At 39.5% G+C, this 15,630-nt stretch overlaps 1 protein-coding gene and 1 long non-coding RNA gene across 3 annotated transcripts; both read left to right on the top strand.

The window, feature by feature from the left end:
• Nucleotides 1-3,979: 3,979 nt before the first annotated feature.
• Nucleotides 3,980-15,140, top strand: LOC135249943 (uncharacterized). Of its 2 annotated transcripts, XM_064325662.1 has the most exons (7): nucleotides 3,980-4,057; nucleotides 4,379-5,141; nucleotides 5,277-5,624; nucleotides 6,070-6,423; nucleotides 6,744-6,851; nucleotides 7,770-7,819; nucleotides 7,958-8,789. In XM_064325662.1, the coding sequence occupies exons 2-7, from the start codon at nucleotides 4,976-4,978 to the stop codon at nucleotides 8,084-8,086; spliced, it is 1,155 nt and encodes a 384-aa protein (XP_064181732.1). In that variant the 5' UTR covers nucleotides 3,980-4,057; nucleotides 4,379-4,975; the 3' UTR covers nucleotides 8,087-8,789. The 2 variants fall into 2 exon arrangements, with proteins under 2 accessions (XP_064181732.1, XP_064181733.1); XM_064325663.1 differs by lacking the exons at nucleotides 6,744-6,851; nucleotides 7,770-7,819; nucleotides 7,958-8,789 and adding an exon at nucleotides 14,789-15,140.
• LOC135249962 (uncharacterized) lies at nucleotides 10,905-13,635 on the top strand. The gene is made up of 3 exons (XR_010328836.1): nucleotides 10,905-12,269; nucleotides 12,591-13,375; nucleotides 13,507-13,635. It is a non-coding gene; the product is annotated as an uncharacterized LOC135249962 (long non-coding RNA).
• Nucleotides 15,141-15,630: the final 490 nt, after the last annotated feature.

Raw genomic sequence — 15,630 nt, forward strand, 5'->3', positions numbered from 1 at the left:
ATAAATGGTCCTCAGTGTTGTTGAATGTGTTTGGGGCAGTAGCGTAGTATACTGCTTAGGGAACAGGACCCAATTCTCAGGTGACACACTGCCCTTTGGCCTGTATTATTGAGCAAGGATGTTATTCTGAATGACTTCAGGCTATAACTGTATAAAATGAAACTGTGTGCACATGTAAAATTGCACGAGTGCCTGCTAAATGCCAGTAATGTGATGTCACACAGAGATGGGAGAGTGAAATATTAGGACTACAAAACAAGGTCAGACTGTTAATGTGTCAGCAGTGATTCACTGATTAGACGGAATCAAAATGTTTTGCCGTGTACAGTTTTTGTAATTCAGAGCTAGTCAGTGATAAGAATAAATAGTAGATCCATTCGTTTTGGGGTTAATAGACATAGTTTCAGCTGGGGAACGTGTGGTTATTTCCCCAACTGTTTATGAAAGGTCAGATGCTGTCCCAACCACTTTTCATACAATAAAATATTCATCACACACAGTGGGGTACGACAGTTTGGCCACCGCTGGTCAAATTGCATGCCTCTCTAAAACTTCTCTCTAAATGTATCTCTGGTGACTGTGGGCAAAGAGCTTTTATTTTATCAGTCCAAAGCACTTTGTGCCAAAAAAGCCTTGCATGTAACTGTTGTGTCCGCAGGTCCATTGCAGTGCTATGTAAGTTTTGCTTTGCATACCCAAACAGTCTACAGGCAGTGCTATTGGAGTCATTAGACGAACACTGGCTGCCAAATAAATTCATATATCAGACAATCAGCATCAATAAATGGGATACATTTCTGATACAAAGTGGCTGAATACTGTCATTTAAAGTTTTTTAGGGATTTTCTCCACATGGAGATGGCATGTAGAGATATGTCTGCGCATCCATACCACGGCTGTATCTGTTACAACTACTCATATGTGTCTGCCACTGCTTAGCCAGGAGGAACATCGCTGTGAATATAGGTACTCTCCTGCATGCTTTATAACAGCTGGATATGCTTTCTGAAGGCTAGGCCTCTTGCTAGCAGAGGCCTCCCTTTACCTTCAGTAACCAAAGCACTTCCTGTATGCACAGCGACAGCTTGCGTTCTCAGTAACTGATCCGGTGCTGTACGTTTGAGACCACTCCTTCCTGTGTACAGGGACAGAGCATGAACAGGCTCTCACTTGCATTTCCTGCTGAGATGCCTGTCAGGTGTTCACAGGGGCCGATGATCTAGAGAACAAGGAGAGAGTAATGCCCTTACCCAGACTGGACTTGCAACTATAAAGTATTTAGTTTTGACAGCATAATATTAAACAATGACCCTAAAATAACAAAAGGGAGGCCTTAAAGGTCACATGGACAGATACCTTTGGCTGATATGCTTCCTGCTCTGAGATCACTGCACTGCTTATTGTTTCTGAAGGCTTTTGCACACGGCTCTCTTTTTCAATACCAGCAAAATGTGTTTGTCTGTTTCAAACTGCTCTGTTGTGGTGACAGGGGAGGTCCAGTTATTTTCCACTCACAGCCTAATACATTCAGCTCGACACAGACCAGAACTGCACAGGAAGACTGACCTGCAGCTCCTCCCTCTCTCAGCGCTGACGCTCTGATCAAATTTATTCACCTCACACCTCAGACCACCTTTCCATTACAACAAACCAGAAGAGACAACATTAGAAAACAGTGTACTTAACTTTCAAAAGAAAAATACTACTCAAAATCTGTCCCCAAGGTTCCAAATATAGTACATAAATTGCAGGGACAAAATGATCAGTATCGCTCTCTATAATTAAAAAGGCTTTTCAATTTTCTATTTTACATTCATTATCATTGACATGTTTTATGCTGTTGCTTTTTAGTTGTATTATAATGCAGAGCAAGGTCATCATAACCGTCTTTTATAATGTGTGTTGTTCAGAGTTTTACCAATAGGAAGCAGCACAGCATAGTCATTAAATTATTTATAAATGTGACATTAGGACGATGATAAATTATAACGTCACAATCTATAACTCTTGATAGTCACGCCGTATTGGTCTGATTAAGGTGTTTTTGACATGTTCTTCAGCTTGTGTGCACCGTTCAAATTATTTATATACTGCTTACAATGTTGAATATCATTATACGTAAAATGCTCAGTGAAGTGCACATCATTAAAATATTTCAATATACACTCAATGAGTCATAAAAATACTAAAGTAAAGTGATAGTGTTTTTCCTGCACAAACATCATCAGATGCATTGAAACACAGAGATCATCCCCCTCCTTTTCCTGCACTGATGGTACATTCCATGGTCATGTGACCAGCTGTACTGACACGGGACATGAAAGTGCTCTTGACTCATTCAGGACAAGCAGCATTCTTCATAAATGTATGTGCAGAGTAAGGTGTGGAGCAGAATGGATTTACATGAAACAATCCCTGTATCATGGGTGTTTGACTATGAGGATGTGAGTGTGTACAGTAGGTGAGGCGGAAGAGAGAGTGTGTGCCTGCGTGTTTGCACGCGCGCGTGTGTGTGTGTGTGCCTGCGTGTGTGTGTGTGGGTGTGTGTGACCAAAGAAAGCAGTATCCCAGCAAGTTAGGTTCCATTGGGTACTAGGGGGCAGGGGGCAGGGCAGTATTAGTTATAGTCCGGTACTGTTTTTGTTTCCTGTTTATAACGTCTTTCCTTTGAGAGCGCGCTAAAGATCATGCTCTGAGACCTGCTTGCTGGTCTGAGGGGGTTTTTGCACAATGCTGGAGGCGCAGCTCTCTCTGTGGCTCAGTCTGACTCTCAGGCCACTGACTGAAAACAAAACCCCTCTGCTCTGCCTTTGTGGTTTCCTCTGCATGCACTCCTTTCAAACCTGGCACCTCCCTCTCTGTCTGCCTGACTCTCTCTCTCTCTCTCTCTCGCTCTCTCTCTCTCTCTCTCTCTCTCTCTCTGGTTTCCTGTGGTACTTCAGAAAGAGCAGAACTATGTGTGCTCTCTTGAGATAATCAGTTATTAAATGCAGTGTATTTATGAAGAATACATTTTTCTTAGATCAGAGAGCTGCCACAAATCTGTTGCAAGTAGTTTGAGGATTACTAATCATGGTCTTTTGTTGGCCATTTTATTACCTTTCACTGAGCCCAAACCACCCTTTGACATGTTGGTATAATAGGAGTTTAAACATTCTCCAAATGTAAACATTTTGATTTAATCCCAGATTAGTTTCCAAAAACTCTTCGTAATAATTTCTTTACCCTTACAGCCCTTGTGATGCCTTGCTGCGGGTGGCAATCAAATAGAGAACAAGCAAAATAAAGTCAAAAACATGCATTGCCTTTCCTTAGCCCTCTGCATGCACCCCTTTCATATGTTACCAGGCATCTCTCTCTCTCATTTCAGTGGGGTCAGAACTACATGTGCTCTTTTGAGATAATCAGTGATTACACACCATTTCTTTTTGAAGAATAATACACTTTGAGAACTCACCTCAAATGGCTGTCAGAAATCTTTAACAAACAGTTTGAAAGCTTTGTAATCGTGGTCTTGATTGAACCACATTGCCTACTTTCACAAAACCCAAACCACCATGATCGTACAGTAGGGTGTTTATAAATGTCACAATTGTAAACATTTTGATTTCATTCAGGACATGAATTGGGAGCCCAATACCCCTGCCTGTGAGAAGGACCTGTGCTGTCCATGGTCCTGCAGCTCTCCCAGGTTGCTTGGATACCTGGGTGCTGCAGGGACAGAACACCATCACCCTTCCTGGCACCACAACCTGCACAGCTTAGATTTTTAAATGAAAGTGCTGATTGTAGTTATGCAAGAAGATTAAAGGAGCCTGTTTTGAAAATGTTTCATTGCTGTTCATGCAGTCATGGATTTTGAGAGCTTAATTTATGATTTTTAAAAATGTATGTATTTATTTCATTTATTTATTTAAAAACTTACATATTCTAATTTTAAATGCAACTAGGTGCATTGAACTGGCCCTTCATTGAGACAAGGCCATTGTGATGTCATCCAGTGACAGAACCTCAGGCCTCAGACATTGAGACCCTGGATATGGACAATCTACATCATGTAAGTTATTGCTGGTACATTCCTCATTCTATTATGAGAAAATATTTCAGTTATGAATTATGAGTTGTGCAATTACAAATCATAACTTAAAAATTACAAATAACTTATTTAAAGACAACTGGTTTCACGCTGGTTTCAGTGCAGTGCAAAATCACAATATAAGATCAGGTGTGACATCACAGTATGAACATTCCAGTGAGCTGCCCAATGTTCTGAACTCATTAGCATAATCAGCCATTCAAAACTTTTGTGAGGCTCTCATAGTAAAGACAACAGATCTTTTTTTTGTTGTTGTTTTTGACCACTTTTTTATGTTTTCAGATGATAGAAGTTGAAAAATATCAAAAATGCGTGTGAATGCAAAATCCTGTATCAATCCACCTACGGGCAGCACTGCCTCCTACTCCTGGAATGGGACAGCAGAGAAATTAAGCACCATGGACACTGCACACAAACACACACACACACACACATACACACACGCACACATACACACACGCACACGCATACACACATAGAGACGCACACACACATACATGAGCACACACCCACGCACACAGACAAACACACATACACACACATGCACACACGCACCCACACACATATACACCCACGCACACACACACAGACATATTAATTACTGTAGTATGAATTGAGGTGCCTTTTTCAATCTAAAGTTATTCTTAAAGTAAGCTATTTAAAACATTGTGAAGACTTCCACATTATTGCACTGTAAATAACAACTGGATTATTATTATTATTTGACCTATATTAAGCAGGATGGAAATAATGACATCAGTGTTCTTTTTTTGCACTGAGGGTGTTTATCAGCAGATGCTTGTGCAGCTCTTGTGCACCCAAATCATTAAACAGCCAATCACATTTGCCCCTGACATGTGCCCTCCTACTGTTCAGTGAATGACAAGAAAGTATTACCTCAAGTCCTCCTCTTATCTGTACAGTTTGAGTTTTACAGCGCAGAGGACAAGCAGGGTCTCAGGCAGAGGAGAGTCTCCAGAAGAGGAGAGTTCAGATACAGTGATGCCACCACTCTGTGCTGTTCTTCTGCTTTTCAGCAAAGTCTGTAAGTGTATAATTATTAACTTAACAGTCAAAACAAGTCTGCTCAAATACAGTATGGAGACATTTATACAGAGATCAGTGTTTTTCCCGTATTGTTCCCATTGTCAGTTGAAGGTGCTTTCTGTTTTTTTTCCAGATGGTCTGCTTGGGAAGAACATAGTTCAGCCTGATGTGCTGGTGACAGCTCAGCTTGGAGACACTGTGACTCTCCCATGTTTCTATCCTGATGTGAAATGGTACAGATGGCTTAAGCAGCCTCTTGGACAGAAGCCTGAGCAATTGTTAAAGATATTCAATTCTGAACCTTATACTATAGAGTTCAATGATTTTATAAACAGCACACGCCTCAGTGCTAAAGCAGCAAAGGGGAGCTCGAACCTGACTGTGTCACAAGTAGAGGCGTCGGATTCAGCCACATACTACTGCGCTACTGTGCTCTACAATGATATCAGCTTTGGAGAAGGAACTACATTAATGGTGCTGGGTAAATATGAACCTTCAGTCCACGTCTTATACTTCATTTTTCTTGTACAGGATTTTGAAGGTGATTTAAAATTTGAAAAAATCTTAAGAAAGCAGATCTTTAATTGTAGGGTCACTAAAACTCTAAGCATTAAGAAATTGAGGTGCATTAACATTTGTTATAACTGGAGATACTGTATGTTCAGCAAAACAGGCAAAAAAAAATTGCGTAATTATTTTTCTAAACTCATTGATACAAAAGAAATAAATAGACATTTTCTTTATTTCTTTATTTTTTTCTTTACTAAGCTAATTGCTAGTTTGGAAATGACAAAACCAGATTTAAAATAGTGTTTGTACAAAAAGAAAACCCTGCATATGCTTTTGAATTACAGAAATACTAAAATTATGATCGAATCCAAGCATGTATCCTGTTATAATTTTAATTATTGAACTGAATTCTTCAGGGTCAGAGTCACACGGCAGGACAGTAGTACTGCAGCAGCCCGAGTCTGAGTCAGTGCATTCTGGAGACTCTGTAACTCTGCAGTGTTCAGTACACACTGAGACCTGTGCTGGAGAACACAGTGTGTATTGGTTCAGACAGGGCTCAGGAGAGTCCCCTCCAGGAATCATTTACACCCATGGAAACAGGAGTGATGAGTGCCAGAGGAGCTCTGGGGCTGTGTCTCCCACACAGAGATGTGTCTACAACTTCCCCAAGAAGAACCTCAGCCTCTCTGATGCTGGGACTTACTACTGTGCTGTGGCCACCTGTGGGGAGATCCTGTTTGGGAATGGGACCAAGCTGGACTTTGAGGGTAAGCAAAAAAATCAATCACATAATAAAAGTATTGTCTCAGTTTTTAAAAGGTTCATGCATTTTTTAATTATGTTTTTTTCTAAATCATGCCATATTAAGTCATTGTAACCAGTAGAACATACTTCTGATATGATTGGATTATAGTTTAACATTTGCTCATTAATTTTTTTAATTGTAAGCTGTTAATTGTTTTCCATCCCTCATTGTTATTCTCATGCAGATTAGTTTTTAGACAAGTAACACTGTCATTGTCTTTCTATGCTCTTATTCATATTTTTCATGCAGGGTCTTTACTCAATTTTGCTTTTAAAATGTCAGGGAATGAACATCTTCCTCTTTACTGCTTGGCGGGAGCTTTGACGTTGAGTGTGATCCTAAATATTGTCCTCATTCTGAAATTGAGAAAAAGCTGTGAGAAATGCAAAGGTAAGAGACAAAGTTATCAATGTGTGGCGTATGTCATGATTATTGTTTACAACATATTTTCAATAAATCTTCTGTTAAATCAAATCAGACTAGTATGAAACATGCAGGATCGTAAAAATACTCAATACCTTAAAGGATGCAGTCTAAACAAAAAAAAGTAATTTGTGAAAATATGTAAAGTGTTTTCTGTAAAGTAGTTGGCTTTCAAAATCTGACAACAATTTTGCCATTTCATAAGTAGCATGCAGAAATATTCTCATACTGTCCCTGTACAGTTCTCTAAAGCAAAATTAGTTTAATAATATAACATAAATTTGCTTCATGGGTACTGATGACCGTCTTCTCACTACTATTAGATATGTGCACATTATGTACACATATCACAGGTAAAAGCAAGCCAAACGTCTCTTCAATGTATGACACTTCAAATTCTGATAGTGATTCCAATGTTATATATTGGTTCAAGTATTTCAGTTTTTTATTTTATTTTATTTTTAAATTTTTGTTGGTACCAGCTGGCATTGAGCGCAGAATGAGCAGAATTAACTGCCATCCAAACAAATTAAAATACTTTTTAAGTGATATGTAATGTCCATTGAAGCCTATCCTGATTCCCTGGTGATTATATAATCAATGCACTCCTCAGATATACTCCTCCTTGGAGCAGCAACTTACGGTCATACTGTGGTGAATATAATTGACTATATGAAATACTACTACCAGAAGTGCTACGACTGTTATGAATACTATTGTTAATATTACTATTATTATTATTGTTACTATTAATAATAAGAAGAAAGAGAAGAAGTACAGTACAAAAAGAAGAGGAGCTTTCTTAACTTTAAAAACCAGTGCATGAATTGAGTAATTAGTTTTTGACAACCACCATCAGTTTACATTTTCATTTTACTGACACAGGAGCTGCATCAAACAACCAAGTGAGCGGAGAAGACTTGGCGAGCAAACAGGTAAAAATATTATCTAAAAAATAATAAATAAATAAATAAGTTTTTTTCTGTGGAGAATATCCTGGTTACATTATTATCAGTGTAGTATTATTAGTATGAAGTGTAGTCATATGTGGTGTGTATTTCTTTTTCTTTTAGAGTCAAGAGGAATCAATGAATTACGCTGCTTTGACTTTCACCACCAAGAAACCCAAAGTGAGGAGGAACAAGAGGGAAGTGGAGAAAGAAACGGTTTACTCAGATATGAGATTTAGAGACCGCGAGTGAAGCTTTCCGTAAAAGCCATCTTCGTCACAAGAATAATCAAAATATTCCCTCGCTAGAATTGGTGAACATCATACTATGTGACTGTAAATTTTATAACACGTACACGATTTGCCTACAGCTGTGCTTGTTTTTGTATTCCTCTCTTTTTCAAATACACAAAGTAAAAATTGTGCACTCTCTGGCAGTATCTGATAAATGGTCCTCAGTGTTGTTGAATGGGTTTGGGGCAGTAGTGTAGTGTACTGCTTAGAGAACAGGACCCGATTCTCAGGTGATACACTGCCCTTTGACCTGTATTATTGAGCAAGGATGTTATCCTGAATGACGTCATGCTATAACTGTATAAAACGAAACGGTGTGCACATGTAAAATTGCGTGAGTGCCTGATAAATGCCAGTAATGTGATGTCACACAGAGATGGGAGAGTGAAATATTAGGACTACAAAACAAGGTCAGGCTGTTAATGTGTCAGCAGTGATTCACTGATTAGACGGAATCAAAATGTTTTGCAGTGTACAGTTTTTGTAATTCAGAGCTAGTCAGTGATAAGAATAAATAATAGTTCCATTCATTTTGGGGTTAATAGACATAGTTTCAGTTGGGGAAAGTGGGGTTATTTCCACAACTGTTTATGAAAGGTCAAATGTTGTCGCAACCAGTTTCCATTCAATAAAATATTCATCACACACAGTGGGGTGCAACAGTTTGGCCACCGCTGATGATATTGCATGTCTCTCTAAAACTTCTCTCTAAATGTATCTCTGGTGATTGTGGGCAGTCCAAAGCACTTTATGCCAGTAAAGCCTCTAGTGCACGTAACTGTTGTGTCCGCAGGTCAATTGCAGTGGTATGTAAGTTTGCATACCCAAACAGTTTACGGGCAGTGCTATTGGAGTCATTAGGCGAACACTGACTGCCAAATAAATTCATATATCAGACAATCAGCATTGATAAATGGGATACATTTCTAATACACAGATAATATGTCTGCACATCCATACTAGGGCTAGATCTGGCACAACTACTCATATGTGTCTGCCACTGCTTAGCCAGGAGAAACATCGCTGTGAATATAGGTACTCTCCTGCATGCTTTATAACAGCTGGGTATGCTTTCTGAAGGCTAGGCCTCTTGCTAGCGGTGCCCTCCCTGTACCTTCAGTAACCAAAGCACTTCCTGTATGCACAGTGACAGCTTGCGTTCTCAGTAACTGATCCGGTGCTGTACGTTTTAGACCACTCCTTCCTGTGTACAGAGACAGAGCATGAACAGACTCCCACATGTTCATGCACTTCCTGCTGAGATGCCTGTCAGGTGTTCACAGGGGCCGATGATCTAGAGAACAAGGAGAGAGTAATGCCCTTACCCAGACTGGACTTGCAACTATAAAGTATTTAGTTTTGACAGCATAATATTAAACAATGACCCTAAAATAACAAAAGGGAGGCCTTAAAGGTCACATGGACAGATACCTTTGCCTGATATGCTTCCTGCTCTGAGGTCACTGCACTGCTTATTGTTTCTGAAGGCTTTTGCACACGGCTCTCTTTTTCAATACCATCAAAATGTGTTTGTCTGTTTCAAACTGCTCTGTTGTGGTGACAGGGGAGGTCCAGTTATTTTCCACTCACAGCCTTATACATTCAGCTCTACACAGACCAGAGCTGCACAGGAAGACTGACCTGCAGCTCCTCCCTCTCTCAGCGCTGAAACCACACTGACGCTCCGATCAAATTTATTCACCTCACACCTCAGACCACCTTTCCATTACAACAGACCATAAGAGACAGAATTAGAAAACAGTGTACTTAACTTTCAAAAGAAAAATACTACTCAAAATCTGTCCCCATGGTTCCAAATATAGTCCGTAAATTGCAGGGACAAAATGATCAGTATCGCTCTTTATAATTAAAAAGGCTTTTCAATTTTTTATTTTACATTCATTATCATTGACATGTTTTATGCTGTTGCTTTTTAGTTGTATTATAATGCAGAGCAAGGTCATCATAACCGTCTTTTATAATGTGTGTTGTTCAGAGTTTTACCAATAGGGAGCAGCACAGCATAGTCATTAAATTATTTATAAATGTGACATTAGGAAGATGATAAATTATAACGTCACAATCTATAACTCTTGATAATCAGACCAATACGGCGTGACTAAGGTGTTTTTGACATGTTCTTCAGCTTGTGTGCACCGTTCAAATTATTTATATACTGCTTACAATGTTGAATATCATTATACGTAAAATGCTCAGTGAAGTGCACATCATTAAAATATTCAATAGACACTCAATGAGTCATAAAAATACTAAAGTAAAGTGATAGTGTTTTTCCTGCACAAACATCATAAGATGCGTTGAAACACAGAGCACCTCGATCATCCCCCTCCTTTTCCTGCCCTGATGGTACATTCCATGGTCATGTGACCAGCTGTACTGACACGGGACATGAAAGTGTTCTTGACTCATTGAGGACAAGCAGCATTCTTCATAAATGTATGTGCTCAGTAAGGTGTGGAGCAGAATGGATTTATATGAAACAATCCTGGTATCATGCGGGTTTGACTATGAGGATGTGAGTGTGTACAGTAGGTGAGGCGGAAGAGAGAGTGTGTGCCTGCGTGTTTGCACGCACGTGCGCGTGTGTGTGTGTGTGTGTGTGTGTGCGTGTGTGTGACCAAAGAGAGCAGTATGTCAGCATGTTAGGTTCAATTGGGTACTAGGGGGCAGGGGGCAGGGCAGTGTTAATTATAGTCTGGTACGGTTTTTGTTTCCTGTTTATAACGTCTTTCCTTTGATAGCATGCTAGAGATCATGCTTTGACACCTGCTTGCTGGTCTGAGGGGGTGTTTTTTGCACAATGCTGGAGGCGCAGCTCTCTCTGTGGTTTGGTCGGACTCTCAGGCCACTGACTCAAAACAAAACCCCTGTGCTCTGCCTTTGTGGTTTCCTCTCTCTTTCCTTTCTCTCTCGCTCTCTCTCTCTCTCTCTCTCTCTTTCTCTCTCTCTGATTTCCTGTGGTATTTCAGAAAGAGCAGAACTGTGTGTGTTCTCTTGAGATAATCAGTGATTACATGCAGTATATTTATGAAGAATAACTCATTTTTCTTTGATCAGAGAGCTGCCACACGTCTGTTGCAAGTAGTTTGAGGATTACTAATCATGGCCTTTTGTTGGCCATTTTATTACCTTTCACTGAGCTCAAACAACCCTTTGACATGTTGGTATATTAGGAGTTTAAACATTCTCCAAATGTAAACATTTTGATTTAATCCCAGATTAGTTTCCAAAAACTCTTCGTAATAATTCCTTTACCCTTACAGCCCTTGTGATGCCTTGCTGGGGGTGGCAATCAAATGGTGAACAAGCAAAATAAAGTCAAAAACATGCATTGCCTTTCCTTAGCCCTCTGCATGCACCCCTTTCATACGTTACCAGGCATCTCTCTCTCTCATTTCAGTGGGGTCAGAACTACATGTGCTCTTTTGAGATAATCAGTGATTACACACCATTTCTTTTTGAAGAATAATACACTTCAAGAACTCAGCTCAAATGGCTGTCAAATCTTTAACAAACAGTTTGAAAGCTTTGTAATCGTGGTCTTGATTGAACCACATTGCCTACTTTCAAAATACCCAAACCTCCATGATCGTACAGTAGGGTGTTTAAAAATGTCACAATTGTAAACATTGTGATTTCATTCAGGATATGAATTGGGAGCCCAATACCCCTGCCTGTGAGAAGGACCTGTGCTGTCCATGGTCCTGCAGCTCTCCCAGGTTGCTTGGATACCTGGGTGCTGGAGGGACAGCACATCATCACCCTTCCTGGCACCACAACCTGCACAGCTTAGATTTTTAAACAAAAGTGCTGATTGTAGTTATGCAAGAAGTTTAAAGGAGCCTGTTTTGAAAAAGTTTAATTGCTGTTCATGCAGTCATGGATTTTGAGAGCTTAATTTATGATTTTTAAAAATGTATGTATTTATTTCATTTATTTATTTAAAAACTTACATATTCTAAGTTTAAATGCAACTAGGTGCATTGAACTGGCCCTTCATTGAGACAAGGCCAGGAGAGATAACAGAGGTAGTCCCCTTAATGAGGCCATTGTGATGTCATCCAGTGACAGAACCTCAGGCCTCAGACATTGAGACCCTGGATATGGACAATCTACATCATGTAAGTTATTGCTGGTACATTCCTCATTCTATTATGAGAAAATATTTCAGTTATGAATTATGAGTTGTGCAATTACAAATCATAACTTACAAATTACAAATAACTTATTTAAAGACAACTGGTTTCACGCTGGTTTCAGTGCAGTGCAAAATCACAATGTAAGATCAGGTGTGACATCACAGTATGAACATTCCAGTGAGCTGCCCAATGTTCTGAACTCATTAGCATAATCAGCCATTCAAAACTTTTGTGAGGCTCTCATAGTAAAGACAACAGATCTTTTTTTTGTTGTTGTTTTTGACCACTTTTTTATGTTTTCAGATGATAGAAGTTGAAAAATATCAAAAATGCGTGTGAATGCAAAATCCTGTATCAATCCACCTACGGGCAGCACTGCCTCCTACTCCTGGAATGGGACAGCAGAGAAATTAAGCACCATGGACACTGCACAGAAACACGCACACACACACACATACACACACGCACACATACACAAACGCACATGCACACACACATAGAGACGCACACACACATACATGAGCACACACCCACAACCACACACATACACCCACGCACACACACATACACACATACACACACATGCACACACGCACCCACACACATATACACCCACGCACACACACACACAGACATATTAATTACTGTAGTATGAATTGAGGTGCCTTTTTCAATCTAAAGTTACTCTTAAAGTAAGCCAGTTAAAACATTGTGAAGACTTCCACATTATTGCACTGTAAATAACAACTGGATTATTATTATTATTTGACCTTTATTAAGCAGGATGGAAATAATGACATCAGTGTTCTTTTTTTGCACTGAGGGTGTTTATCAGCAGATGCTTGTGCAGCTCTTGTGCACCCAAATTATTAAACAGCCAATCAAATCTGCCCCTGACATGTGCCCTCCTACTGTTCAGTGAATGACAAGAAATTATTACCTCAAGTCCTCCTCTTATCTGTACAGTTTGAGTTTTACAGCGCAGAGGACAAACAGGGTCTCAGGCAGAGGAGAGTCTCCAGAAGAGGAGAGTTCAGATACAGTGATGCCGCCACTCTGTGCTGTTCTTGTGCTTTTCAGCAAAGTCTGTAAGTGTATAATTATTAACTTAACAGTCAAAACAAGCTCAAAGACAGTATGGAGACATTTATACAGAGATCAGTGTTTTTCCCGTATTGTTCCCATTGTCAGTTGAAGGTGCTTTCTGTTTTTTTTCCAGATGGTCTGCTTGGGAAGAACATAGTTCAGCCTCACGCGCTTATGACAGCTCAGCTTGGAGACACTGTAACTCTCCCATGTTTCCATGCTAAAGATGATGTGCCATGGTACAGATGGTTTAAGCAGCCTCTTGGACAGAAGCCTGAGCAATTGTTAATGATAAAAAATTCTGCACCTCATACTATAGATTTGTTTATAAACAGTACGCGCCTCAGTGCTAAAGCAGCAAAGGGGACCTCGAACCTGACTGTGTCACAAGTAGAGCCGTCGGATTCAGCCACATACTACTGCGCTATTGAGCTCGGCAATGATATCAGCTTTGGAGAAGGAACTACATTAACGGTCCTGGGTAAATATGAACCTTCAGTCCACGTCTTATACTTCTTTTTTCTTGTACAGGATTTTGAAGGTGATTTAAAATTTGAAAATATCTTAAGAAAGCAGATCTTTTTTTGTAGGGTCACTAAATCTCTAAGCATTAAGAAATTGAGGTATATCAACATTTGTTATTACTGGAGATACTGTATGTTCAGCAAAACACGATTAAATTGCATTATTATTTTTCTAAACTCATTGATACAAAAGACATAAATAGACATTTTCTTTATTTCTTTATTTTTTTCTTTACTAAGTTAATTGCGATTTTGGAAATGACAAAACCAGGCTTAAAATAGTGTACAAAAAGAAAACCCTGCAAATGCTTTTGAATTACAGAAATACTAAAATAATGATTGAATTCAAGCATGTATCCTGTTATAATTTTAATTATTGAACTGAATTCTTCAGGGTCGGAGTCACACAGCAGGACAGTAGCACTGTCAGTGCAGCCAGGAGACTCTGTGACTCTGCAGTGTACAGTACACACTGAGACCTGTGCAGGAGAACACAGTGTGTACTGGTTCAGACAGGGCTCAGGAGAGTCCCCTCCAGGAATCATTTCCACCCATGGAACCAGGAGTGATGAGTGCCAGAGGAGCTCTGGGGCTGTGTCTCCCACACAGAGCTGTGTCTACAACTTCCCCAAGAGGAACCTCAGCCCCTCTGATGCTGGGACTTACTACTGTGCTGTGGCCACCTGTGGGGAGATCCTGTTTGGGAACGGGACCAAGCTGGACTTTGAGGGTAAGCTCATTTAAATGTATGTATGATTTAATAGCACAGTTAGTATAGATTCACATTTGTTATTTAACTAATAAGGAAAATATTTAGATTTTAACATAATTTTGATTGTAGCAACATCTCAACTTCATTCACAAAATCCTAAACAAACATTTATATTTCAGGAGGTGAATTATCCAGGCTTGTCTGGCTCTCGATCATACGGACTGGAGTTCTCTGTTGCATCTTGCCCATATTTGTCCTCATCTATTGCAAAAAGGCATAAATGATAATGCTAATATGGGATTCATATCATTAAATCAGCCTGTGTGTCATGTTCACATTTATATCTCCTTCTGAGTATTCTTTTTCTCCTTTCTCTTGTTATTCAGATTTTTTTTCCCACAGAACAATACCTGTTCACAAATTAACCAGGTGTATTAATCCTAATGTGCTGTTCTGATAAAGTTGGCAGAACAGCCTGAGACAGCTGGTGTTACTCAAACAATGTAATGCAATTAAACTTAATTCCAGTCATTTGAAATGCATGGTTATGATTATGTTCCTGATCCAGTACTCTGAACTTTTTGAACACAGACAGATATAGCGGAAAGGATTTTGTCAACTTTAGTCAGACACCTTAAATACAAGCATTTCTCTCAGTCTACGGTAGCTGCTGGCTCTTCGTGAAGATGTCTTATTTTGGGCTGTTTGAGGAATCAAATGCATTCTTAGAGAAAACACGCACTTTGGAAAAAACATGTGAATTCACATCATATGCATACATTAAGATAAGTTGAAGATACAAATGAAAATATATTGCAGTACAGAATGTTCATGAACAGAACTTTGGCACGGAGAGCTAATGGCTTGCAAACAGTAGCTTCAAACATACAGGTGAGACACAGTAACAGAATCTTAAGACTGTTATCGCCATTCCTGTTTTTACAACAGAAATGTATCATAGTGTGGTGCAGCCAATATTTTCAGTATTGGAAAATACTTGTGCTGACCAGTGACAGCAAAA

Source organism: Anguilla rostrata, chromosome 3, assembly GCF_018555375.3.
Source record: "Anguilla rostrata isolate EN2019 chromosome 3, ASM1855537v3, whole genome shotgun sequence".
Lineage (NCBI taxonomy): Eukaryota > Metazoa > Chordata > Actinopteri > Anguilliformes > Anguillidae > Anguilla > Anguilla rostrata.

Bases quoted from the DNA above. Each gene is read 5' to 3' on its own strand.
- LOC135249943 (XM_064325662.1), top strand. From the start codon at position 4,976: ATGACAAGAAAGTATTACCTCAAGTCCTCCTCTTATCTGTACAGTTTG. The intron at 6,424-6,743 runs GTAAGCAAAAAA...TTAAAATGTCAG, and splicing joins GACCAAGCTGGACTTTGAGG to GGAATGAACATCTTCCTCTT. The intron at 6,852-7,769 runs GTAAGAGACAAA...TTACTGACACAG, and splicing joins AAGCTGTGAGAAATGCAAAG to GAGCTGCATCAAACAACCAA.